The sequence below is a fragment of the Chamaea fasciata genome, unplaced genomic scaffold (assembly GCF_029207755.1).
Source record: "Chamaea fasciata isolate MVZ Bird 193981 ecotype frontalis unplaced genomic scaffold, bChaFas1.0.hap1 SCAF_5, whole genome shotgun sequence".
In the NCBI taxonomy this organism is placed as follows: Eukaryota; Metazoa; Chordata; class Aves; order Passeriformes; family Sylviidae; genus Chamaea; species Chamaea fasciata.
The window spans coordinates 6,429,062-6,456,677 of record NW_027094090.1 but is presented as its reverse complement, the minus strand read 5'-3'; the positions used below and the strand labels follow the sequence as shown (position 1 = coordinate 6,456,677).

At 43.7% G+C, this 27,616-nt stretch overlaps 1 protein-coding gene across 3 annotated transcripts in view; it reads right to left on the bottom strand.

Moving 5' to 3' along the window:
- CAMK1D (calcium/calmodulin dependent protein kinase ID) overlaps positions 1 to 27,616 on the bottom strand; it is a 209,463-nt gene that overhangs the window by 8,823 nt on the left and 173,024 nt on the right. For all 3 annotated transcript variants that reach the window (XM_066182724.1, XM_066182722.1, XM_066182723.1), the window contains 5 exons: positions 22,435 to 22,510; positions 14,163 to 14,275; positions 12,389 to 12,467; positions 2,838 to 2,925; positions 2,202 to 2,340 (listed from right to left, as the gene is read on the bottom strand). In XM_066182724.1, coding sequence (XP_066038821.1) covers positions 2,202 to 2,340; positions 2,838 to 2,925; positions 12,389 to 12,467; positions 14,163 to 14,275; positions 22,435 to 22,510 — 495 coding nt within the window. The remainder of the gene's footprint in view (positions 1 to 2,201; positions 2,341 to 2,837; positions 2,926 to 12,388; positions 12,468 to 14,162; positions 14,276 to 22,434; positions 22,511 to 27,616) is intronic.

Sequence of the window (27,616 nt, the reverse complement as noted above, 5' to 3'; positions counted from 1 at the left end):
GCTGTGGAGGTTTCAGATACAGCCTGACATAACCTACTCTCAGCAAAGGCCATACTTAATCGTCTTCAGTGATGTGAAATTGCTGCCTTTGAAACTATTTGGAGAGTTCATGAAGTGTCTGTTAATAGCATCAGGCAGCATTTCATTGTGTAATGGTGGCACAGCTGGATCATGTAACTTGCTGCATGGGATCTTTCTCGTGCACGGAATCTGTACCCAGAAAAAACCGCTGAGAAATAAAGAGGTAGGACAGAGACCTCAGAGATTTCTTTTTCCTATCAGGAGGTATTTGGTGCAATGTATTTGATATGTCAGCTCCCTCCTAACTCCTTGTGTTTGTTGCTGGCTCTCCTCATTGGTTCTCTGGGACTCCAGCATCTCCTAACACTTCAAATGATTTCTTCGAGGAAGGAAAGCTCTTCTGCGTTGTCTGCCAAGCTGGAGTTAACCTGGGATGCTTGGAAATCTTCCAGTATTTTTCTGCCTCGTATTTCTGGCATGTAAAAACTCATCCTATCTTAACACATCTGGTTTAATCCTTCATGTCCTGGATGACTTCACCACTGCAAGATGTGGTTGGATTCTGCACAGGGACCTGCTGGTTCTGTAGTGGTTAAACAGATTTCCTTCTCTTCCCACCCTTCCACATGTTTTAACATTTTTCAGACTACTAATTGCCATTAATTAATACCATTTGAGATTAATCAAATGGATGGATGGCAATTAATCACCCACCAGTTGAACTGCATTAATCATCCACCAGTTTAGCAGCAAAGCATTCATCAGATGCTCTAGACCTGACTGGAGTCCAGCCTTGCCATACTGCAACAAGAACAAAAATCAAGGGACATTTCTCCTATCCAGCAGGTTTCTGACATTGCTGCATGGCCAGTGCATGACTCGAAGTGTTTTGAGGCTGGTCAGCATCACTCCTTTGCAGGTGTCAGGTGTGTGCCAGGAGCACAGTGATATTTTTTTTTTGACAGCAGCTGTAGGATTTGGCGCTGGGCATCAGAAACTGGACACCGGGTATGACCCCCACCAGGCCCAGTATGCAGAGGGAAGGGGCTCTCCCCTGGCTCAGCACAGCACAGGTTGAAAAGGTATCTCACAGAGGACCCAGAAGGCAGAATGCACCCCAGTTGTGGGGGAAACAGTGCCCATGGCAGCAAGAGCAAACAGCTTCCACTCAGAGCCATGGGGACTGTGGCTGGTGTCATGTCCTCATCAAGGAGCATGGGGTGGCAAGCAGGGGTGGCAGAAGCAGAGAGCAGCATTATCCTAAATCCATCCTAAGTAACAGGAGCTTTCAGCTCCAGGTACAGTCTAGAAATGACTACTTCAGTCCACAGCAAACCATTTCTTTTTAGTGCTGCACTTTAAAGGAACTTCCCTCAAATGTAACACATCCCTCCATTTCATTACATAAAATATCTACAGATGGATAGGAGAGGATAAAAGAAATGCTCAGAAGCCAGAGAATAAACAGGCTTCATTGCAAAGGATGCATTTCTGTCTTCCAAATAATCCCTTTGCTGCCATGTCCCCTTCCCTGGCATTCAGAAAAATATATATCCCAAACATCTGAGTCCAGTGGGCAGCTTGCAAATATCAATTATAGCACAAAACAAACATGGCAGAGGGCCAAGTCCCACAGTGGTGCACAGAGTCTGAATCCTGCTCAGACAAAAGAACCTCCTTGTGCAGGAGCTTAACTTGGCCCAGGAAGAGAGAAGCTGGGTCTGACTGGCAGGATCAGTCTTCTCCATGGAAATGGAAAGTAAGGCAATTTTTACAGAAAAATGGCCTATCATAATACTGTAAACTCAAACATAAACAGTTTGAGTAAACTTTTTCAAATTTCAACCAAATATAAAACTTTGTTGCTGTGGGGGTCTGGATCTTTTTCCCAAGCAAAAGCCCTTTTCCTCCAAAGGATACTGTGATTTTCTCTCAAAACTCACCAAGCTAAAACCTCTTTTTTTTCCTTTTTTTTTTAGTGCATAGACTTTTCCAATTGAAACACTATTTTTCTGGCCAGCCAAAAACAATGGCCCACTTCAAATCCTCATTTTAAACACCTGCTTGCACAAAGCCAATCCTACAGGCAGCGAGGACTGCAGCCTGGGGCTCAGGGGAAAATGGGGATCCCGTGGGTTTGCCGGGCTGCTGGGAGCTTTCCCGGGATGTTGGCTACTCACAATCTTTCCGTGTGGCTGAGTCGGGGAGCGGCGTGGCGAGGCTGAGGGCGCTGGACACGCTGGCGCTGGCGCTGTCCAGGCTGCTGCCCAGGTGTAGCCGCCGCATGTGCCGCACCACTGCCGTGGCATTGAACGCTTGCTGGAGGAGAACAGTGAGAGAGAAATCAAGAATGAGAAAAAGCAGAGGTGGAAGGGTTATTTGTGCTCCTGTCCTGGCTGTCCAGCATGTCAGAAGGGAATAAGCTTGTTGTCTTTCAAATTTTTCCTGAATTCTAAACTAGAAAGTGCTTTATCAAACCTTTGTTCTCCTAGTGCTCAGCTGGGATGCAGCAGCCTACAAGAAAGTAATATTTGACAAATCCATCCCTGCCCCAACATGCATTTCTTCATGTCCCTGCATGGTCCTGACCCTAACTCCACCAAAAACCACAGCTGCTATGAGCAGCCTCATCCCCATTTCTCACACTCATTACTTTTCTACTTGGCAAACACCATCCTATACAAGAGGCCCTGCAGGGTCATGAAATCTAAGCCTGGACCAACCATTTTGACCACAATTTTGGGCCATGAAAGCACTAGCCTGCCACAGGGGTGGTTGTGTGGCAGAGCTGTCTGTCAGTGTTACCCGTCACTTACTCTCCATTTGCTTTTTGCAAAGTTCTTCCGGATCTGAGCGCTGACCGACTCATGGATGTTTTTGTTGAGTGCTGTATCTCCAGCGATCCTGAAATGGACAGAGCAAGCACATTGTAAGAGATCTTTTCCTCCCCTTGAATACTCTTTTTCCCCTCAGCAGAGAGGCTGCTCCCAGGTGTGGCAGCACCTGCAGTGACAATGATTTCATTCACAGATGGGCTCAGACTTCCCATGGCTGTCTCTGCTGGCAGCTGTGGTGGAAAATCTGGGGCAATAAAAGTCAGTGTAGATAAGGGCTGTAGGTCTGGCAGCTACAAAGAGGTATGGGCTGATTTTGTTGGTGCATGGCTGTTTTCCATCACCATTACAGCCACAGAAACCTTTTTGGTTTTTTGTTTTTTTTTTTTTTTTTTTTACATCCAAAGATTTAACATCAACAGGCTGAGACTACTTTTAGCCTCAACTATGCAGAAGTTTCCAGAGCCACTCCAACCTGTCTGATTTCTGTTTGCACTGGAGATTTTCCTGCCACCCTGCAACGTACGTAGTCATTCATCATGATTAATGCAGATTTACAGTAAAGCAGAGACATGGACACTCATTGAAGCAGCACAGGCTGCACAAAGAGATTAAGCTGAGCAACACTTAAAATAATTGATTGGTCTTGCATAGTTACTTAAACAGATAAAGATACATTCAAACCTTCACTAAACTGCTTTATTTCAAGGGGATTTTATTGATTCATTTAACTCCTCAAGGCATGAGATCTGTTGGAAGAGCAGGCACTGCAGTGAACTGATGCTGAGCCATGTGCTGGAATATTTAGTGCTAACTAATGTAGGTGATGCAAGGAGGCAAAGATTGCCTTGTATGTTGTATGTGGTACTTTCAGAAATCTATTTTTTTAGCCACAGTGTAGAAAAACAATGTGCATTAGCAATAAAAAATGATAAGAAATTTAACAATCCACCAGGACCAGAGTGTCCTAGTCTGGGGAGCTCCTACAGGATAATCAGAAGGTCTGGGGGACTCAGCAGTCATCTAGTCCTTCTGACCACCCCAGCTCTGTCAAAATAATTTTGACAAATATTTGACAAACCAGTCCCTAAAGATCTCCAAAAGATGAAGACTCCTCAGGCAACCTAGTCCAGTGCCTCACTATCTCCTAGAAGACATGGAAAATAGTTTATTCCCTTTGTCTTTGAAGCATCCTTTCACATATTTGAAGACTGTTATCATGACTTCTCTCAGTCTTCTCTTCCCTAGACTAAACAAACTGATTCTTTCACTGTTTCTTCATAACTCATGTTTTCTAATCCTCTGATCTAGTGAGCTCCTCTGGACTTTCTCCAACTAGTCCACATTTTCCTTCGAGGGCGGCACCCGAACTTTCTCTGTTTTCCAACTAAGGCAGCAGAATGGCAGCACTGCTTTGTGCTTTTAAAAGACAAAATTCTGCTTACATACCCCAGCCTGCTGCTTCCATTTATGTGTCCTGTGCATTGCTTTGCCCAGATCATTCCAAACTGTAACCCTGTTCTTCTAAGGACATGCTGCTTTTGCTGCCTTCATGTCCTTGGCACATCTAAGAAGTGTGAGACCAGCCTTCTCCAAATTGCTGCCTGCCTTCCAGCTGACAACAGCCTCCCAGGATCTTCATCAGAGAGATGAGAGGAATGACTTACCCTTGGGAGGAAGGACTAAACTCTCATGTCCCAAGAGTCGAGACCCACCAATCCCATCCTGTTGCAACTGAGCTCATCTCTATTGGGTTATTCAGGAGTGCTGGAGCCAGCAGGACTGTGGGCAGGAAGGAGCAGGGCTCCCATTCAGGGTAACTCTCACCCAGCTGGGAAGTGCCCTGTCTTACTGCCACTGCATGTACCCTCTGCCCCAAGCAGACAGAACTGGGCAAAGCACAGCTCCCAAATGGCACCTGACTTCCTCTCTTGGGTCCCTGTGCTGTTGCTAGAGAAAGGGAAGTGTTTGACTGAGAACTGAATGGTCTTCAGATCTTTCTTTGAAGATGATTCCTTCTGATCACCTTTCCCACTGACAGCAAGGCAAGTTGGATTTCCTGGATTTCCCACTGGGGCCAGGTGACCAAAATCTTTGTGAGGCACAATCTGGGTTAAGCATCATGTTCACTGTTCCATCCTCTGTCCTGCACAGTGAATATTGCCAGGCTCAGCACAGACCCTGATGGATCCCGAGCAGTCCACAATCCCAGACAGCAGAGTTTCCTGGTGGGAACGCAAACTGCTAGTCAGAGTCACTCCAAAATGTCATGGGCATTCTGCTCTGTCCAAGAACACCTCCTTGGTGAAGGCAGGTGCTCTCAACACACACCAGCTGGGAGCACTGGCTGTCACACTACAGATCTCAGAAGAAACTACAGGCCAAACCATCCCTTCAGCAACTGATCAAAGAGACTGAGACAGAAAATTCACTTACACTTGCAAAGGACATTTTCCCAACAAAGCTAATGACATTTTGCTTTACTAAAACGTTGGTTAACAAACTCTATAAGAACAGATCCTCTTTCCCACCTGTCAAATCTTATTTTGGAAACATAGATAGAAAAAGTTCTTGGGGCATGATGTCCTTGTCAGTTCTTCCAGAAGATTGTTCTTGCCAGTTTCCACAAGGATTTGAAAATACATTTTTGTCTTAAAGCTCTTGATTGGGCACGTAGCTCCAATACAGGCTGTTTTTTTATTATTATTTTTAGTTTAGGGATCATTTTCTGAAACGCTGGTGGTTTCAATAAGAAACTACTGGTTCCAATAGTTCATAAACTGCTTCTACCACCCCTAACTCTATGTTCACTATGCAATTCTTGTAATTCCAGGAAAAAGGTCTTGGTATTTAGGTGTTTTTCAGATAGGCAGAATAGTATTTGCTTGCTTCACAAGGAGAGGGACAGACATCCTGTGATGCCCTCAGATGCTACAGCAGTGGAACCATCCCATATCTTAGGTCTCTTCAGCAACATTAACACCTTGTAGATGATAGTTTCTAATCAGATCAAAAAAACAGCACTGCTTGGGCTAATTTAGTGCAGCAGGAGCTGTTCAAACACGTGCTGGTATGCTGAATGGTGTGGCTCAGAATGCAGCCTCAGCTGCCAAAGTCAGGAATGGGATTGTTCTCCAAGCCTCCTTTGAAGAACTACTCTGTTAATCCTGCAATGCTGCAACACGAGCACTGTGCTTCCAGACTGTATTTTGCACTTGGAGAATTTTGTAACTTTTATGAAATACTTGTGGTGTTATAGTGTTTATAGTATAGTTTTACTTCCAGGAAAACAAGAGCAACGTTATCATCCCTTCGCTGTTGCTGCTTTGCTGGAGATGTGGGAGTTTCAGGACATGGAAGAGGTGGAAGTGAGCAGGGAGAAGTCACGTCTTTTGTACTCTCAACTGGCGGATATGAAAAATGAGATATGCTTTGGACACACTGTGGTGGGTATCATGAGCATCCTCACATATATACCAAATGTATTTAGTAATGAACTTTAGTTCCTTTGCTGAAAAGAGAAAGGATGAAATTAGTAGATACTGGGTTTAGTGCATTAATAATTTCCCTTCCACATTTTCCTAACTCTCCAAGTCCAGAGGCTATAGGCCATCTCATTTTTTCTTTTAGGACAAAAATACCTTAGTATATTTCTCTCTCTCTCTCTTTTTCTTTTTTTTTTTTTTTTTTTTTTTTTTCCCCCCCCTCCCTCCCCTTCTAGCACAACATATACTTTGCCTCTAGGAATCAGCTCCATTTTCACTGAGAAACTGCAATCAACTTGAGCTAATCAGACTGATGCTTATCTAGTCCTGAACAATACTTTCTGGCTTTGCAGTTAAGTTTGAAGTTAACTATGTCTGCGCTGAAGGTTGTTTTATTTTTTTACCAACTGTATTACTTAGCCCAGTAAAAGACATTGCTTCTACCTACCCTACACATATACAAAAATAAAATTAAACAAATCAGAATAATGCATCATCTGTTATCCTGCTGAGCATCACCCAGAACCAAGCAAGGACTGATTACTCTAAGTGGAATCTGGATTTTCGCTCAGGATTCCCATTTTGCAGCACCTGAAAGCAGCTGCATTCTAACAATGCTTTGGGGAACTTTATGTGGAAGCTGGTTTTACAACCAGTTGTAAATATATAACTGTCTCAATGCAAAGAATTGATACCAAGAGACCAAGAATGATGGCTCCCCATCCCAAATACATTCACTAAAGCTAAGAAGGGTATTTCTCATGAATAACCATAACAAATCTAATTCTGCACATGAGAGGAATCTAATCTAATGATCAAATATTATTCCATAGTATCTAATTTATTTTAGCTCTCTAGCTGACTTCAAACTTATCACACCAATTTCTCTGGCCATATCACTTCTAAGCTTTGAGAGGAACCTCCAACAAAGACAAACCCAGCAAATTTCCTTTTGGACAGTTCTTCATTAGCATGCTGCAAGCAAATGTCTCTCTCATCCTCCCTGCCCACAACGGCAGGCAGAGCCTTTCATCTACCACTATTTTCTAAACCTTCCGTCTGAAGGCAGCCAACTCAAATGCTGTGCTGGCAAAAAAAGTGCTTGGAAATACTCCTGAGTATGATGATAGGAAACATGGAGTTAGTTGTAATGGATAATGCTGAGGGATCATAACTTTCCTCTATGTACACACACGCGTACACACACACACTCATCCATGCATGTATATAAACATACACACACGCACTGTGTGTATATGTTTACACATGTACTCATTTATATATGATGTTCCAAAATAAATAGAGTGCGGGGATGAACTCAATAAGAGTTTGATTTAATATTGTAAACATCAGCAGTTCTCTTCAGAAAGGCCTTTTCACACTTCAAACAATATTGTCTGAGAACTGAGCTCTTTGTAAACCATGTCCTTTGCCTGGGTGGAAATTATTATCTGGTTTGTTCTCCGTGGCACGTAATAAACACTTGGAGAGTGTTTATTACAATTTGCAGAGGCTCAGTCCTTGACAGAGGTTTGTGATTCCTCAGTGTAGTGTGGCTGGACATTGGCACATCCCAAGGATCCTCTCTCCCTTTGCTCAAGCAATGGGGAAAGGCCAGGACCACACTCCTGCCTGCAGACACTGGGGTCTAACTTGTGCCACAAGCTCCTTCTCCCTTCTACAGTTTATGTATTTACAATCTCTATATGGAGGCAATAAATCCATCATCCTTTTATTTAGATGTCCCAAATTGCCTTTGATGCCGTAAGTGCCTTCAGCATACAGCTTTAAATTCCATTTAAGTTCACTTGTTTAATTCATGATGGAGTAAATAAATTCATGGCAGCCCTTCTAACTTCTGTATTGGCTTCCTAACTGTTGGCCTATGTCCTCACCCTCTGAGCACTGTTTTCTTTCCCTCTGGTCCGAGCCTGGAGGCTGAATTTGGCTCTGCAGGGCCTAGTTTGACCTGATGGGGAGCACATTTTGATAATCCTTGTGGGTCCTTTCCACCTCAAGGTATTCTATGTTTTTATGAGTCTATAGCTGAAAAAAACAGGTCCTCAGGTTTCTGCTGCTCCCCCCTAATCACTGCAGACTGAGCCACTGCCCTAAGCAGGATGTAGGCTCTGACATGGCAATATATTTAATAAACTTAATTGCTGTCTTTAATATGAGCCAGGGAAACATTAAAATGTATCAAGCTGCAGCAAATCACCCCATTCTTTTGTTACCTTCATTTTCCATGTCCTTTTTGAAAAGTCACAGTGGGAAAAGCTAAGCAGAACATTGCACCTTTGCAACACACCATAAACAGTGCAAGCCTCACTGAAAGATACATTATAAAATAAATAACTTTTCCAGTGGAAAGCATAACTCACCAGTATATTAAACTGGAGAAATCTGTATAAATGGACACGCAGGGCTGGAGTCATTATACCAACAAGTCTCACCTATTGTACTGTTTCTGCTGCCATACTTCACTGCAATTATTAGCCTCCTTTTCTGCCAGCTCCTAGTTTAACATACCATCCCCCTACCAAGGCCATTTGATTATAAATAGCAAGACATCACGTAAATGCAGGCATGTGGCGAGCAGATACACTGCAGAAAAGTGGGCCATTGGGAAGAAGTATTTACTTTTTTTAGGGTCTGATCCTGTGCAAACATTTAGTCATGCGAATAGCTGTCTATTCTGGAGCAGCTTCCCAAAATTCAAAGATATTATTAACCTTAAAGGCACAAATGTAATATCTTGTAAGATCCAGTTCCTGCAAGCCCTATTTGGACGGTTTTAATGAAAACATGGTGATTAAAATAAAGGTGTGTTTTAGAATCAGTTTGTTCTTCACAAATACTGCATATGGAAACAACAAAATCTCATGGCCAGGTAGCCTTGTCATGCATAGTTAACTACTTTCAGCACAACCAGATTATAAAATAAGTGTTAATTATTCATGATTTGATAGATTTCTTCTTAATTTGTGAAGATCTCAGTGATTTGATACTGCAGAGGAAGATTTCACAAGAGGAAGAAAAAGGGAAAGCTGGAAAACCTTACTACATGGAGCCACCTCACTATATATATATTAATTATCTATCATTTGCACAGCACCCATGACCCAGGGAGGCCTGTTTGTTTCTTGTGAAATAAGGAAAAAAAACCCAGCTCTCACTGAAGTCTGGCAAAACTCCCATTAGCCTCAGTGGAATCAGGATTTCGCTGAGGCAGTTTTTCAGATGCCTCACTGTTCCTTCATGGTTGCCAGAAACTGATGCCCTGGGAAGGCTGACCTGGAACAGAGACTGGGCAGGGCTAGAGAATAAAGTCGATATTTATTGAAAGGCCTCTAGGACACACCTTGGGCAGGAAAAGAGCTTGACCAGGGCTACACTCAAGGTGGACTTAAAGTGGTCACAAAATGGACAACTGGTCATGAGGTCTCACATTTTTATAAGTTTTGGTTCATTTGCATATTGGTGTTTAATTGTCCAGTTACAGCTTCAGGTTGTGAGGTCTCATCCTTTTTGTTTCTCTGTTCAGTCCACAATTGTTTATGCTTTTGGGCCTGAAAGGAGTACTCCTTATACTCCTTGTTCTTGGTCTTCAACAGGAAAGGATTTGTTTTGTCTACCTACTCAGTGAAGAGACCTGACTAACACTTACTATGGGGCTCAGAACTACACCCCTAGGCAGCGCAGAATCTGAAAAACATGAAAGCTAAAACTTAAGGCATCATCATGAGAATTCTAGGGTTCAAAGATGCTTCTCCAGTTATGTTGCTTGTGCAGACAAGAAAAAATACCTTTTATGAGATGCCATCAAGGGCTGCTTGCAGTGCAAGCACTCTGCAAAAGCATATAATTTATGGGACCACTTCAGCCTGCTCTGATCGTCTCTTCCCACTAAACCAACAGTCTTATGTACCTCTGTGCTTCTGATAACACACAGAGAAGATGCTCTCTTGGCACTATGGAAGGTGAAGAAGCCAAGGGGGATGTATGCTAAAGAATCCATGCTCATCTGAAAAGGGGGTGTGGGATGATACAAAAGCTGTGGCATCCTCTCTCTGCTGGCTGCACATGTGCACCCCTGTCTCCAACTGCTGCAACCCTGAATGCAACCATGAGAGAGAGGAACTCAGGCCTGGAGCTGTTGGAAACTTCAATATGCCCAGGTTGAGACAAGGACACAGCTGACCACTGAGACAAAGCACAGAACTCTCTTCCTTCACTGAAAAAGCCTTCCCTCCCTTCCAGGAGAAGGAAAGGATGCCACTGCCACAGATGTAATGGCATGAGAAAATTAATAAATTCTATTAATGTAATAGAATGAGAAAAGAAACAGTGAAACCCTCACTATTTCCTGACATAAGGAATCTGGGTGGAAAATGCTCCTTGAGCAATGCTTTGGCAAAAGGACATCCTATCCACTAACTCCAAAATAACATCTGGGTGAGCAGCCATGATTATCCAAAAAGGCATTTATCACTACAGCATCCAAACCCTCCAAAAAAAAAAAAAAAAAAAAATCACTGCACAACTCTCCAGAGAGGTCCAAAGCTGCAACATCCATGTTACAGGAAGCTTTTCAAAGCAAGGGGGAATGAGACATGGAGTGCTGCTCATGAGCACACTGGGGAGGACAGAGGCAGATCTGAAGCCATAGCTTTAGAAACCTCCATGCTTTGTTTTCAGTACAGCTGTCCTGTAATCCCCTGGCACATGTTGTCTCTGTGTCAAAGGGAGGTGGTGGATTCAGGATGTGGAGTGGGAATATGGTGAATATTTTCACCCTCCCTTCTGCAGTGCCATTTGTATGTCTGACATTTCAAAGGCTGACTCTGAGCTGTGCTGGGAGCTGTGTCAGAACTTGAAGCCTTGAAAATGAAGCACTGGAAGGCAAAGTCAGCCTGGCAGAAGAAGACCCCCTGCCACAGAAATGGAACCTTTTGGGGGGGTTGTTTTTCAATAGAAGATTGGATTCTGTGGAAAACAGTACGAATTATGTAGCAGTCTGTGAGTTTCCATTGGCCCTTGGCCATGACATGCAAAAGAAAAATAAAACCGCACAAAAAAAGGAATGAAAACACTTTTTATCATTTTGTTCTTTTCAGAGGGCCCAGAAGCTGTGTGTGTTACAAGTACCACGTTTCTTTCTTGCACTCCAGTCACCAACACACATGTAGCAGGGCCAGGAACTGGATGCTTACATTTTGTGTATCTTGGATATAAGGCTTTGGAAAATCTATCTCTGAGTTGTACAAATGGTCACCTCATTCCCTGCTGGGAGCTGCACTCCCATTGTTTACTCTGCATTCCTAATACTGACTTGTTTAATTTCCCGAGGCTCAGGTCAGTATCATTTAGAACCAGTTTGGGATTGTTTTTTCATCTCACAAAAGCGGGATTTCATTTCTCAAATTTCCTTTTTGTAGCACAGGCAAAGCAAAAGGAAATGGCATTTGGGGCAATTGTGATAGTATAAAAGCAGAGTCTAATGCACACCTGGGGTGAAAATGTCATACCATTAACTCTTTTCTGTTGCAGCTATTATAGCAACAAAAATAATACTTCACCTTGCTTATATAATGTCCCCTGGCCTAAAAGAGTTAGATCCAGAGCCCGTGTGTGGGTGCAGCTGGTAGTGTGGGATGATGCTCTCAGTCACTCAGGGCTGGTCAAAAGTATATGAGTCACCCTTGTTCCAGCTACACAAACCTTGGGTAATGTTGGTGAAGTCACTCATATGCAAAGGCATTTAACCTAAAGCACTTTAATAATTTTGGCACATCCCACTGCTGCACTACAGTCAACATACATAATTCAGCATTTTACTAATCCTTACACAGGTTGGTGCTTCAGATTAAAGTCTATTACAGTTTTCCAGAAAAATCTGGCGGTCAAAGGCAGTGGTTGTAAGAATAAAAACACAGAGTTATGTAGCAGAGGTCAGTACAATATGTGACAGACAAACCACTTCCACACATGAATGCAAAAAGGTACTCTGTGTCCTGGGGGCTTCTCAGAGCACTGAGTGCTGCTTACCAAGGGTGCCGTGCTGCTTGCTCACAGGTGTATCTTTTATTAGGGTCCTTCTCCATCAAATTTCGGATGAAGTCTTTAGCTGGAAAAAAAAAAAAAAGAAAAAAAGAGAATGATTGAAAGCAGTCGAGTTGATGTCCAGTTCTGCTGCCACAGGATGAGTCAACAGCACTGATTAGGCTACCAAGTGCCATCTGGCCACAGCACAAGAAAACGGCCCTGGGTCAGTTGTCATTTATGAGCACAGATAGAACCAAAGTGACTTAGGACCAAATTCAAGCTATTTGGTGTACCAGATAAAAGCTGAAGGTACAGCTACTCCTGCAGGTATATTTAGGAGTGGGGTGGATAATTCAGAGTTAGCAGAGTACAACCCTGCCAGCTCCTGGATCCCTGGTCAGCCATGTGCTGCATCATCTTAGTGGTCTGAATCTGGCCCTGGGGAGGAGGTCAGATGCCACAGTAAGAGGAGCTTCACATTGCTCATTCCAAGCAGTCACACACATGGACAGCTGTGAGGACATGTTGCCTATTTAAGAGGAATTCAGCAAGGAAAATGGGCTCCCTGGAGCAGGAGGCAGTGTGTTTTTAATCGACGCTATAATGGAAGGAATGGAGATTGCAGCATGGCCTGAGTCCAGCAGTTTTGGGACAGTGTAGCTGAAGGAGCCACAGCAAAGCCAAATATGGCAGGAAAATCTTTGTGCTGATTTAGGTGATGGACTTTCCCCCACGAGGCAGAAGGGTCTGCCAGCAGACCTTCATATTTTCTCTGAAAATCCTTGTTAGTTAAAAAAAAAAAACTTCTCATCACATATATTTTTGAGCAATCCATCACAATGATGTCTGGACTGCAGATGTAAGCAGCATAAAATGTTGCTTTGTGTGGAGATAAGAGAATATATAATCATCTTTAAAATAAAAACACTCCATTTTTATCTCCCCTGCCTCAATCAGTAGCACTAATAAATCAGAAAACTGTATTTATAGGGATATTTTTACATGATGGAATATTCCTAGAATTAATTTTGTTTTCTGTATGAATTAGTAGATGTTTGCCTGGGTTGGACAGAGCAAGGATACTGAGCTTGGGTGACGTCTTGGAGAATACACAGTGTGTCAGGGACACATGCAGGTGCAAGGCTGAATGTCCCCTGCTGTCACCCCTAAACACAGACCCACAGAAGCCCTTAGGAACGTCTGCCTGTAACACATTTGGTGTATCAGCCCCTCTGCCAGGCTGACTGGAGCAGGGGCAGTGGATACCATGGGTTAAATGTCTCCTGCACTGGGTGAGGAACATCCACCTACATGGACAGTCCTTCCAGCTTCTCGATCTGCTCATCTGCCTCATTTGAAAGCCATTAATTTCTTGGTTTTTTTTGCTGCACAGACTGAGGACTTGCTTTGGAGCTGCAGTGAAGTGTCAGCAACAGAGCCAAACTCATTTGCTACCTTATTACTAATGAGACATTAACAATCTGCTTTTCATTTGGATACAATGAAGAAAAAAAGCTGCTTTTTCTTCTTGGGACAGTCTTCTGTCATCTTTATCTGCTGTTTGAGCCATGTTTTAGTGCTTTGTGTGTGACTGGACAAAATAGTACCTAATTTGTCTCCCATGAAAATTTGAGCCAAAAGAAATGCACATTCCCACTGGTGTTCAGTTAGAAGGATCTCTGCACACGATGGAGGGTGCATTTCCATGCCTGGGGGAGATGCATGCAATAGCCACACGTGCATGTTTGTTGCAATATAAAGAGCAGTAGCTACTTACCAGACTCGGAGATGTCATCCCAGTATGGAGAGTCAAACTCATACTCTGCCTTAAGGATCTGCTCAAAGAGTTTGGAGTCGTTTTCATCATAGAAAGGGGGATATCCACAGAGCCTAATGGAGAACAAGAAAGGAGAGAGGTGACCACAAGACCCACCTCTGTCCTGAAGGTAAGAAGCAGGGAGGGAGAAGGAGAAACTCTCACTTAAGGCTTGCACCAGTAAGTTTTCAAGCAGACAAGTGCTACCATGAGAGAAATTTCTTCAGGGACATGTAAACCTGCTTCTGAAGATTGCCACTGTCCTGGGCAAAGTGGAATTCTGCCTGGAAACCTGGTGCTGTTGACCCCATGCTGACTCATGCAGATACCCTGGCCTCTCTCTGCATGCTTTTGAGTGTTTAACCAGAGGCATAGTTTTATTATACAGACATGACTCCTGCCATCCCCTTCTGTACGAGCTCTAAGAGGAGATTTCATGAGCTAAACCCTACATCCACAGAGCATCAGTCCCTCTAATCCCTCAGCACATCCAGAAGATCCGGTGCAAAGCAGGACAAGGAGCCCTGCTGAGCTTTCAGACAGAGGGTATAATGCATCTGTGGGATGTTCTGGGCTCTGTGTCCCCAGGCACAGTGAGGAGGATGCCCAGGAGCCCATCCACCTCTGCAGCAGAGCTTGCAAGGGCTGCACATGGACCTGCTGCTGCTACAGACACAGAGAATGCCTCTCTCCTTTTCTCACTCTTGCAAGTGATTTTGCTGACCACATCCAATTGCCTGCCTTGCTTGAGGCTAACAACAGTTCTGTCCTGGTTTTCAGTGTTTATAGCCAGACTTCTCAGAAAACCTAGCCCCAGGACAAGCAGGACATTGAACATTATTTGCCTAGTTTGAGCTCATACTCTCAGGGTGCACCCTTCCAGTGCTGCAGAGCAGGACAGCCACGATGCTGAGGCAGGGCTGGATGTGGAAAAAACAAATCTAGCACTGAATTAAGCAAGCGCAGTGATAAAACTCATGTGTCAGAGATCCCTCACACCCAGCTGGTGCTGCAGGCAGTATTCTGTCCCACATAGCACAGACTTGCCAGCAGAGACAACCCTTCTTCAGGTTTTAACACCAATGTTGCAAAGTGCCAGATTTACCTCTAAGTCTGGCCCAAGGTTTTAGCAAACTCACTCTGCTCACAGTTGAGCAGACCTTCCTGCCTCTGTGTAGAGATGATACATCTTTTTCCTCTCATTGCTGGTCAATGGTCTAAATCATTCTTTCACATACTTTGCTGGTATTTAAATGATCTTTTTCCTCCAGTTTTTTTAAACTCTGAGTCAATCAGTCTCAATAAAGCATTTAATTGGAGAGAGCCAGCCATTACAAACAGACTGTAGATCTAGCTCAGAAGCAAAAACAGAGCAAGGGGGGGAAACTGCAAGAAATTAAATACTTGAGTTATTTATAACCCAAAGCCAGCCGGCTGCCCTGTAGGTTATTTGAACCAACTCAACACTTGAGGGTGAAAGGAGCAATGTTTTGTTAGCTCTGAAGAGCCAGTGTGCTTGATAAATAATTTAAATACTGAGTGAGATGTTGGTCTGCGTCACATCCACACTGACCTGGGAGAACTCTACTGAAATTTGCGGCATGATAATGAACCCACTGTGGTTCAGCTGGACCAGAAATCTCTCTCTTTATCTCAGAGAGCAGATGAGACACTCCTCATTTGTGTCCCACTGGATGACTGCCATTATCAGTACCAGTAAGATAACCTCATGTCAGACAAGTGTGTATGTCCAGAGCAGGACTGGGCACCTACTTAATGGGCACGTGCTTGTGCGTGGGGCTAGGTACTCCTATTTGAAACCCCATGGTGCAGGGGGTGTATGAGAAGGGTCCTTAAAAATTCTGAATTTAGGCAAATGCCAAAAAGCCACTATGTACACAAACAACAGAGGAAAAAGATCTGGTAGCTTAATGAAGAAACTGGATCCACAATCAGTGTCCAGCTCTACAGGCATCTGTGAAGAGCTTATAAATGTCTTTTTTAGTGTAATAATTATCAGTGTTCACATCCCAGAGTCTTGGTGTGGGATGCACACAAACTGATTTTCACCTTCCTCCTCCATTGTCACAACCCTCAAGATTTTGGGTACTTTACTGAGGAGAAATGATAGAGCTGACAGCACCAGCACTGCAACTGCTAGGATGAGCACTGGGGTAGAGATGCCCAAGGTGGAGCAAAGAAAAAAAGAGAATAAAGAAAAAAAACCCAAACAAGCAAAACAATTGAAGCCATTGCTCTGTCCCCTCTTCCCTGTGAGACTCAAGGGGCTACATGTAAGAAGCCTGACAGTCCTTCAATTAGTTTCTTGCTTTCCTCAGCACTTTCCTTAGACAAACCCAAAATGCTCTGATAAAGCATTTTAAGGCGAGCAGACAGTGCTGTGCATGCTGAGGCTGCTCTGGAGAGAGAAATAACTCTCTTCAAATGTGCACTATACTAATTACCTTGGCAAAGGTACAACAGCACAAGTTAGGACTGCTGTGATTTATACGCATTTGTGGCAGCTAAAGGTAGGAGCAAACTGTTGAGCAGCACAGTGCTGGAGGGCAACAGCCCTGCAAGGGGGGAGCACAGAGACAGGAGTCCCAGCAAGAACCCCAGCCTCTCCAGAGCCTTTGAACCCAGCTCTTCCGCATGTCTTGAGTATCTACACGTCTGGGGAATCAGCCTCTGTGTCCAGGAGGTCACTGCAGCCCACGTTGATGCACAAGGAGAGACAGGGTCATGCAGAAGAGCACCAGAACTGCCAGGAGCTGGGCACAGGGTGGACAACAGCTTCTTTTGACACAGCTTGTCTCTAGCTAGGAGGAGGTTGAGAAGTGTTAGTTGCTACTACAGGTCATGGGCAGATAGATCCCGAGTGAGAGCAGAGGAAGGGCTGATCCTGGCTTGGCCAGGGATGGGATGAACCTCCTGCATAGGGGGATTCAAGGATGTTCCTCTGGGAGGCAAATCAATGAGGACCTACACCAGAAAGCACGTGAGAAGGGAGCAAACGCTGTAGGTCAGAAGAGGTGGCATGTGGGGTACCCTGGCACAGGGATGGGTTGAGAGTCAAAATACAGGTCCCTGTATTTTATGTACAGCCTTGCTGCCCTTTTCCTTAAAAACAGAGCTAAGGAAGACAAAGAAGTTCTAATGTTACTTAAGGTTTAATATTATTGGCTTTGCAGAAGGGATGGGAAAGCCCCAGCAAATCAGCCTATCTTGCAATTTATGGCTGGAGGAAATCTTGCTGGACTTCCAGCAACTGGGCCACTTTCCAAAGTCCATAATGAGTTTTTTGGTTAATTCTTACAGCATCAAAATCCCACCGACTTCATTTCCATCTGCTGGGATGTTTCTGTGTGAAAAAAATGACCTCACTATCAGAGGTTCTGCTGCTTTTCTTTAGATATGCAGAAATGCAAAAATAACCCCTCTGTCTTCGATGTGAAAAAATCCTGCACTGTCCTGGGGGAGTTTCAGGCCGCTATTAGTTGTCATCATTTTCTTGCAGTTTCACCAAATAAAAGGTTTTCAGAATTATTTAGGAAATTTATCACGTAAGCAAGATATTTTCCCCTAAACTCCTATTCCCAGTCTTGCTTAAAAATAATGGGATGCAGATAAGAAAAACACAGGTGGATGTACAAGAGAAAGATAGTGCCAGAAGTAATTTCTAAAAGTGATCCTGAGAGCACAAGAGGAATAGCAGGAACATCTTGTCCTCACCAGACAGAGAAATCAAACCCCTGCAAGCTCCCATTACATATTGGGGGTGATACTAAGGGCTAAATAACTCATTCATATGGTCAGTGTCCAGTCTGTAACACAAGAGGCCCCAGGGTTGGTTTCACAAACAATTTTACAGTTAGATTAGAACAAAGAATTCAGTAAGTGCTCAAAGACCTGAGATGTATGGTGTGGGAAGTCATCCAAGAACTATTTATAGGGATAAACACATGTATTTCTTTGGTATATTTTAGGAACAGTCCCTCATGTTGGCTGACACTGGTGCCCCCACAAAGCTGTGGACAAGGACATATCAGCATAGGGAATCACAGACAAATTAAGAAGCAAGCAATGAGGAACGATCACTTGGGGTTGTTTTCCCAATGTTAGCTGAGTTTTCCTGAGCAACCCAAAACACTTGTACCCTCTGCTATCACTGTTTCTCCTTCCAGTGCCAAACAAGTAAGTTATTCCTCACATTTTTGCTTAGGCTTGTGTGTGATGCCAAGCAAGCAAGATGACCGACCACTTTATCCCAATGAATGACTCCTAGGGTGGTGGTGGAAACTTCTTTTGGCATAATATACTTTGCACTGTCCCTGGTTAATCCTTCCATACAAACATCACTGATGATTCATGCACATCTACTTGAAAATCAAAAGCAGCTCAGCAGCAAAGCGTGAAGGTATGATCCAAGATTTATCTCCAGATAGGTAATTGTTTATAAACAATAACAAACCAGTAACTCTCTGTCCAAACAGTGAATGGAAACAGAAGAAAATTCAAGGCAAAATGTGTTTGACCTATTGCAGTAGACTGTGAATAGCCAGGGGCTGAGGCAGAGCATTTTGTGTCCCTGGGTTCCTTTCCAGCTTCAAAACATGATTTTCTATTTCTTGCATAAATTAACCTAATCTCTATAGAAGGTATGCATGTGATCAGTATTTTAGTTCCCAAGCTTTTATAATCCCTTATCTGACCCAGAAAGGTCCCAAATCTAGCTGCTGGGAATCCAGTGAAGTCTCTTGCTCTTCTTATGCTTTATATTTTTAAGCAGGACACATTATCAAAACTACCTTGTGATAAGTGGAAGGCTGAGCTCAACAGTGAGGCTGTTTCAAATTGAGAAATACTGCAACTGGAATAACAGGAAATTTCAGGCTCTAAAATTAGTTTTTGTGAATAATGACTTCTCATGCAAAACAGGTTTTGATAAAAACTCCGCTGGTGTGGCCTCTGCAATCTGTCTGTCATTAACAGCAGAGAAGCATTAGAGGCTGGCATTGAAACAAAGGTATTCTTTCCCAAGATATCCTTGCATATCACGGAAACAAATATTTCTCTACAGCATTGGTGCCACAGAAACAGTTTGTTCTTCCAGTGTCATAAACTGAGGGCTCTCAAGTGAGACCAAGCTTGGGTCTGGAGGCACTCAAACCACTTGCAAGTAAATTAGCTCAAAGCATCTTTAATTTATGCCTGACTTATGTGCTGGTTTCCATTGAGTTTCCATCTTCTTAAGTGACAACAGTCTGTCCAGAGTGGCAGTGACGATCTGTGGGAGAGGTGAGGAGATAAGGCAGGATGTTGTGTTTGGATTGCCTCATGCAAAAATGCATCTCCAACTGGTTTAGGCATGTGCAAGTAGCTCCAGCTGTGCTGATTGTGGAGCTGGAAATGGCATATCCAAATGAGTGCAGCTACATATTGGAGCTAATAACTCCTGCTCAGGGCAGGTTTAACTGCCAGCATTTCACCAGCTCCTTGTGCTGCTGGTCCTTGTGGCATTTCAGTGCAATGTCACACTGGGAGCCCCTGCTGGCACTGCTGCCTCTGGTGGTGTGTCACTGCTGAGACCACAAACCTACATGTTAAACCTATCACTGGTGGTATCAGACACCCCCTCCAGCTTAGGGAAGGACCCTCCTCTTCTCTCTCTTTTTACTGTATCCTAGATATTCACTTTCTTAAAAGACCCCATCTGCAACTTCTGGCTATGAGGCCAAATCTGCAACTCCTGGCTTTTCCTGGAAGCAAGGATGAGGTCCAGACCATGTCTAGGACACATGAGATGTGGGCTGGGTTTCTGAGATCACATTGCACTCAGCAGAGATGGAGTCAGGGGAGGCTGGAGGGTGATGTAAATGTACACAAGGCAGATGAATCCACCCTGTGAAAGCAGGGTTCTGAGCAGGGAGCAGGGTGTGATCCAGTCACCTCAGCATGAGCATCTGGTGCTGTTTGACATGGTCCATGGTCTCTGGCTTCAATCCATCTCCCTCTCCAGAGGGTAGGTCTCTGCAATGTGTCACATTTTCCAAATCCATGTGGCTGCCCTGGACCCCCCAGCCTGGCACTAAATGTGCTCGTTTAGGCAACTGAACAGCCCACCCTGGTGGAATGGCTGCTTGCACCCACTCAGGCTGGTTTGAGGTGCCAGGGACTCTGGAGAAGCTGGAGTGCACAGAGCCCCTGATGCCATGGGCTGTGGGGGGCTAACCAAAGGCAGCCCTAGAGTGCTGCTGACTGCTGCAGGAACTGAAGGATGTGGCTTACACATTGAAAGAGCTGGTTTGGTCTCAGACCCAATCCCACCCAAGCTGTAACGGTCTGGCAAAGACATTAACAGACTCCTACAGCAATGCATTCTTGCCACTTACTTGGGCTGTACAAAATACAAATCAAGACCTAATTACCTGAAGCACAGAAACCCTGAAAAGGTTTCCTTGTCCTGCAAACAGGAATTCATAGAGGCTCATTCTTACTGAGATGATTTAAGCCTTCTGGGTTGGGAATTCCCTGTATAGGGAATAGGGAATTTAAATTTGAGGAGTGTGCATGCCTCACTCGACAAGCTGAGCACATGCTGATTTGGAAAACGGAGCAGGAAACAGAGCTGAACCTTGCAGAAAGAGCAGCCTTGCTTAGGAAGGGGAGAAGATTATGGAGGAGATTAAAATCTTCCACCTGTTGAAGAAGTGTTCATAAACTGGATGTGGAGCACACATTGCTTAGCACTGTCTCACCCCTATTCCTCAGCAAGACCCATGAAGGCAACAAGTGAAATAAGACCACAGTTCTGCCAGAACAAAAGGCATTTGGTGCATGAGCCATTGACACATGGGACTGACAACCTGGAGGAAAGCAGAACCAGGCTTACCTCTAGGCAGCCAGGTGCAACAGTTCACAGCCCTCCCATGGGCTGCCAGATGGACAGATATTTTCATGGTGGATATTTGTCTATAAACTGAACCCAGGAAGAGGCTGAGCCTGGATGTGAGGCAGAGTAGTAGCTACATCCCACCTGCATCCTGCTTTTTCCACTCTCTGAAGCTGGTGCTCAGCAAAGTGCTAAAAGAGCATCAGAAAAGACTCCAACTGTGTCCTGCCATGGTTGGCAAGGACTGACAGTGTCAAAAATCCCAACCCCTAGGACTTCCATGATCAAATTTGCTTGTGAAAAAAGGTAACTTTGAGTCAACACACACCATCCTCATCTAAAAAAGCACCAAGGAATGGTTTGTGAAGCAGCCTGCAAGGTATTTTGCCATGTCTGTGCTCTTCCTCACTGCTGTAGTAGGTCTCACTGGGCTTTGAAACAAAGTCAGAATCTGCACTGTTGATTTTTGCTTTGTTTAGCAAAAGCTTTTTGCATCCTGCTATTGATGGCTGCTCCAAGAGAAATGCATTCCCATGTAAATTTTGTGTTCAACAAGTTTTCAAAAAAGTCAGTCATAAAACTAATGTTTTCAGGCAGGATTTTTGTTTAAATAAATAGACACACATGCAATAAACAAAGCCACCTTCCTGTAACATTTCATATAAAACCTCCCTGGTTTGGGTAGCATATAAATTATGCAAATATAATGCAAATGTAAAGAATGAACACTGTAGAGAGTGGATAGCACAGCAATGAGGTATGTCCTGGCAAGAATAGTTCTACAGCACCATCAAAAAGTTATTCATGTTGACAAGCCATGAAATGTCTGCATAAGGAAAAAGGGAACAAAGTAGGAATGCTTTAATGCTGTGCCTCATTGGAGCTGCTTTTTCCTTTACTCTTGTATAACTGTGACTGTTGTGTAAAAGGGAAAAGTAAAAAAAAATACAGCAGTGGTAATTCTGTCAGGAAAAGACATTTGTTTCTTTGGCAGCTCAGTGGACACAGCCAGATTTGTTTCTTCTCAAAGCCAGTCTGAGCAGGGGACAACAACAACTTCAATAATGTCACAACCTGGGCCAGCCCACACTACTGCACACAGTGTAGTTCTGGTGGGAGCAAGGATTTTGACAGTTGCAGGGTACTAGTCCATTTCCTACCACTTTTGCTCAAATTTCAGCCTTTATGCAACTGGGAGGTGTCCAGGGTACATGCTACCCTGTGTCACGAGTGTCAGGGATTAGTTATTTTGCCCCAGGCTGAGCAGGTAACTCCTTGGAGGGAGAGCAAGCTGCAGGTCCCAAAGGTGCCAGCACTGGAAACTCAGGAGGTACTCACAGGATGTAGGCGATGACCCCGATGGACCAGCAGTCCACAGCTTTGCTGTAGGGCTTCTGGGCCAGCACTTCAGGAGCTGAAAATAAAAAGCCAAACAAGCACATGTTATAAGACCAGGTGTTTGGATATGGTCAAAAGGTAGGACTCTGAAACTTGAACACTCCCAAGACCTTGTTTTGCTCTCCACATACAGCCCTTGTGTTTGCAAATGTGTCCTGAGGTTTTTGAAGGTCATATTCTCACGAGAAAGATGACTCCTAAAGTAGAGCAAATTCACAATTTTTTTTTGTCTCCAGGCATGGAAAACAAAACAAAGCACAGAAAAATGCGTGAGAGGCAGAGGGCCATCACCTCCCTGTTTAGGAGGAAAATGAGGCCAAACTTTGCACGGGTGCAGAGATGCACATTCCCCCTGACAGCACCACAGCTCCGCCGTGTCCTGCCGCCAGAGAGGGGAGTTCCAGAGGCAGCTCAGTAAGGGCAGCAAGTCAGGGAGGAGATAAGCTACATCTGCAGGAGAGGAAGGAGAGCAGTCACCACTTCTTCCAGCAGCTGCTTTCCAAAGCCTGCTGGATGTCAGAGTCAGAGGGAGTAATTTGTCCTTCTGTCTCTGGGAACACAGACACCTCAGAGGGAGAAACGAAAAGCAGCAAGAATTGGACATGTGCACAAAGGAACTGAGTCTCTTGCCTCTATACAGCCACCATAGTATGAATTTTGCTAGAAGCAAGAGCCTGGGAATTCAATGAAATTCTTTGAGGGTCTTCTTTACTATCTTATACTACTGAGACTTAAAAAGGCATATTTTTCGTATGAGATCCTGAAGTATGTTTTCCCTGTTGAGACCTTGCAGTGCAAATGCTTAAACCTAAATTTTAAAACGCTGTGACCCTAATCTTTTTCATGTAAAGATGCTTTTGCCTTTTTCAAAGCAAAACATCCACAATAATGCAAGAAATCACTGACTGTGGCATTCCTAAAACAGACTTGCCATTCAGGGTTTTAAAAAGTACCATATTTCCTTTGAGTAATTTGGGGTTCAAATGCTGGAAAAAATTCATGAAGTGACAAGTCCCAACACCTTCCTCTGCTAGGAGTCTCACCAACACCAAAACACGTAGATACTTGAAGAAGAGCAAAAAACAAATTGTGAAGCACAGAGATGTATTAAAACTTGAGCCCCACATTTAGTTGCTACCTGTCCTTTGATGTACTGGTAGGACTCTTCAAACACTTATCTTCTTAATCCAGACAAGCTAACAAAACCAAGGTAAGTACTACCAGCAAGGTATGGAACAAGAAGAAATAATGAGAATCAGAAAAGACTTTCTGGTGCTTTGGCATGAGGGCTCATGGCAGGGACTGAAGAAACACAGTGCATGTGACAGGTGAGGGCATCTGCATTTCCACAAGCAGAACAATGATGGAAAGGGTCTAATTTCACCAGGGACACATTGCAAAAATGAAGAAAATTCAGGGGAATGTGGGTAAAATTATAGCTGGCAACCAGATTATGAAGACTCTTGAAGATTGGGATATGTCCCAGTCTGCAGCACAGGTTAAATACTACCTCAATTTTCAAGTCACTCAGCAAATTGGGACCACTATATGTTAATTGGAAACCGGGACCTCTGCATAAGAAATGAGACAGTTTCCTGTTTTGTTCCATCCCTTGTAATCAAAATTTGTGACAAAATTTGAGGAAGAAGGGAGTTAATGTTCTCCTGTCTCTAGGTGCTTAGATGTCTTCCAGCTCTACAGTTGTTCCAAATTCCCAGCATTTTATTCACATTCTCTTCTACTTTTGACTGTCTGAGCCTGTTTACACAACTTTCAAGACTAGTAAACATTACACATCTCATAGCTCCTAAAGAAAATATTATGCAAATGGATGCTGTGCACCAGTGAGCTCCTGACATTATACAGATATGCCACATTAACATAACAGAAAACAATTCTGAGATGAGGGCATGTGAACTATATAAAGATTTTCCCTCTTAAAACATCAAAGCTGTGCTGGGGCATTTCTCTCTATTTTAAAGGAGTGAAGAGCACTGATAGCTGTTGCTGTGGATGGCAGCTCTGAAACAGGTAAGAACAATACAGGGTAAGCATTAATGAAGAGAGGTAGGAGGTTCAAATACTTCTTTTAAGGCCAAATGGCTGCTTTTGGTTTTTGTTCCAATAAGCAGACATGCAGCAGGAACAGGATGACACAGCTCAGCATCCTCTGTCTCTGACATACGGAAAAGACGGAAATATTTAATGAGCTGAAAAACAAGTCAAAGAAGCTCTCAGGAATGACAGCAGATCAGTGCCAAGAGGCAAAAGCAGGAGACACAACAACAACAACAAAAAATCCAGGATCTGACAGCATTAAAGGATCAACACAGACTGCTGCAGGGACAAAACAGCAGAAAGGAGAAGGGGAAAGCCAAATCTCCCATTTCAGGCGCTGGGGAGATGCCAGCTGAGCAATGGCTTCCACTGTCACACATCCCGGGGAATCACTCTGGACTCAAATCATATACAATGGTCATCCAGACAGGGAAATCAATGGAGCAAACCCTTCCTTCATATCCAGGTAGGTGTTTCAGGCCAAATCAGCATTTCAACAGTGCCAGGTGCAAGGTGGATGCTCATTCCACCTTCAGGTACATGCAGATGTTCTTCCCAGGGCAGATGATCCTGCTGTCTTACAGTTAGCTTTTTCTGGTTGAGCTATGTTTTGCTTTTAATAAGAGAAAAAATTCAAAGGCTTGTTTCAAATGGAGGTTTTAAGAAAAGGTACAGACCAGAACATTTGGAACCCTTTCAGAACACTATGCCACTACCCTCAGAGAGCACAGCTATGCTAATAAGCCCCCAAAAAATGCAACTGCTGGATGCCAAAAACTGCAGTCCATGTTCCTGCAAAGCACTCAGGTGATGGGGATTTCTCTGATACTTTAAGCCTGTTGATCACACTGTACAAGTCATGAGGGTGCCTGTTCTTCATAACAGCCTGTACTGCACAGGAAGGGCCAACCCAGCCCCTTACCTGAAATCAAAACCTACAAAGTACCCTCCTCACAGTGCAAACAGGCGGAGATGCACATGAAGCAGCTTCACCACAAGACCAGAGTCCTTCTTCCACTCACTCTAGGGGTGAAAACCACTGCTTTCCATTTTTTCACACATTCCTCCAGTGTTAATCTTGTTCTGGTTGGCCAAGACTTTGAAGTTGGAGGCTGTTTCTGCAGGACAGCAGGGTTTCACTGCAATATTGCTGACTTTCTGTGCTCTTGTTGTTCCTATTTCACATTGCTGAGTCAGATTTAGATATCTGCCACGGGTAGCAATGCAGTTTATGTTTAGCAGAGGGTAACACAACTCTTTGTTGTGATACGGCAACAGAGCTGAGAAATTGCCCTGTCACAGGCTTCTGCCTGATCAAACCTTGTTCAGAGTGATTCCCATACTTTATTTTCACTTGATTACTCATGATACTGCCTAAAGGCTCCTGAGGCAGCTTATTGCTAATAAGAATATTCTGAAGATTTATTGAAAATTTTCCAACCTTTGACTCAAAGGATACCAAATGGGTCACAATTCAATATGGAAATCTATTGCTTACTTAAATACTGTGGTCTTGCACAGGGCTAAGAGGAACACAGGCTTTGGTGAGATCTGAAACTACTGGATTTCTGGCAGAGCAGAGATGAAAGTTGTGAAATGACCTTTCATAAAAGCACTACAAAAAATGCAAACAGTGAGTGAGGTGAAGTGAGGTGTACAGGGACCAACCACATATCCAGGATCCAGCCCAATTTGTACGACAGAGAAGTACAAGGAAATTTTACTTGATGGGGATTGGGACTCAGAGCAAGAATTTTAAATCTCAGTAGGATTAAGATATTAGTCAGCCACAAACACAGCTCATAATTCAGTGTTTTTGCAAAAGGAGACCAGATTGTCTCAGACAGGTTTTCTAACAATTTTTTCTAACTTTTCAGGCATCTTGAAAGTCTAAATTCCATCTGCAGAAATAACCAAAACTTTTTGAGGGACCACCTCTAATGGAAAGCCTCTCAGTCAGACCCAATTCCCAAATATCCCAAACCTCTTTAGAAGAATTTGCTGAGTGACTGGAGTCGCCTCCTGGTGGGTGCCCAGCTTCACACACCACAGGGATGGTTCATTTTCAGGCGGGTTTGAACAGCTCCTACGTCAAAACTGAGTTCTTACATAAAGTCAAGAGCTGACCAGCCCGAATCCATGATGTTTAAAATTATAAATCACTAATGGCTTATTGGGATCTTGTCCATAATCATACACATCACTCAGGGTTTTGAAAGCACCACTTCTTCTCTGCATTAGACAATGGGTTCAGACCCATGCAGGTCAGTCCTCACACCCAGTTTGCAGTGAAATGAGCCACACAAGCTGCCTCACCTTTCCCAGTTCAGGGGCTATCTAAAAGTTGGGTGTCCAGTCCCAGCTTATCGCCCAGACTCTTTCCATAAAAAATGGGGATAAGAATGGCGAGCAGATAAGGAAATGCAAGATCTTGTTGGAAGAGGTTGTATTGTCAGATCCCCTTTTCAGTAAGCAAACATTTGGATTGACCTCTTAACAAAAGTGGCTCAGATAATTGGGTTAAATTACCTTAACCATCAGCTTTTCATCACAGGGCCAAAATCTCTGTCAAAACTCCTGAAAAAATAAGAACTCAGAACTCTTGACAGTAATTTAATCTGCGAGGCAGAGCTTTAAAAGCTGAAGTGCTAATGCACTACTGGTCATGCACATTTTAGATATAGTCTAATTTGAAAAGTACCATTTTGATTTTCAGAAAGAAAACTGATATTTGTTAAGGAATTTAGTTATAATTACACCCTTCATTATTCAATAATTTCCAGACCACATGAACAGGCATTTAGTGTCATGGATACTACTGTTCTTTGCAGATGAAAATTTAAAAAGTTGAGATAAAAAATGAAGCACAAGGAGTATATTCTGAGAGTATATTCTGATCAGGGAAATTAGACAGAAATGACAGGGGGGGTTGCATAATTGCAAATACTTGGGCAGCAGACATGAGTTAAGATCAGGTTTGCTTCTGAGTCAGAAGCTTGTCCAGCACTTTGCAAAGTGGGATCTGAATGGACCCATTTCTGGAGATGAAGTATAAATAGTAGCA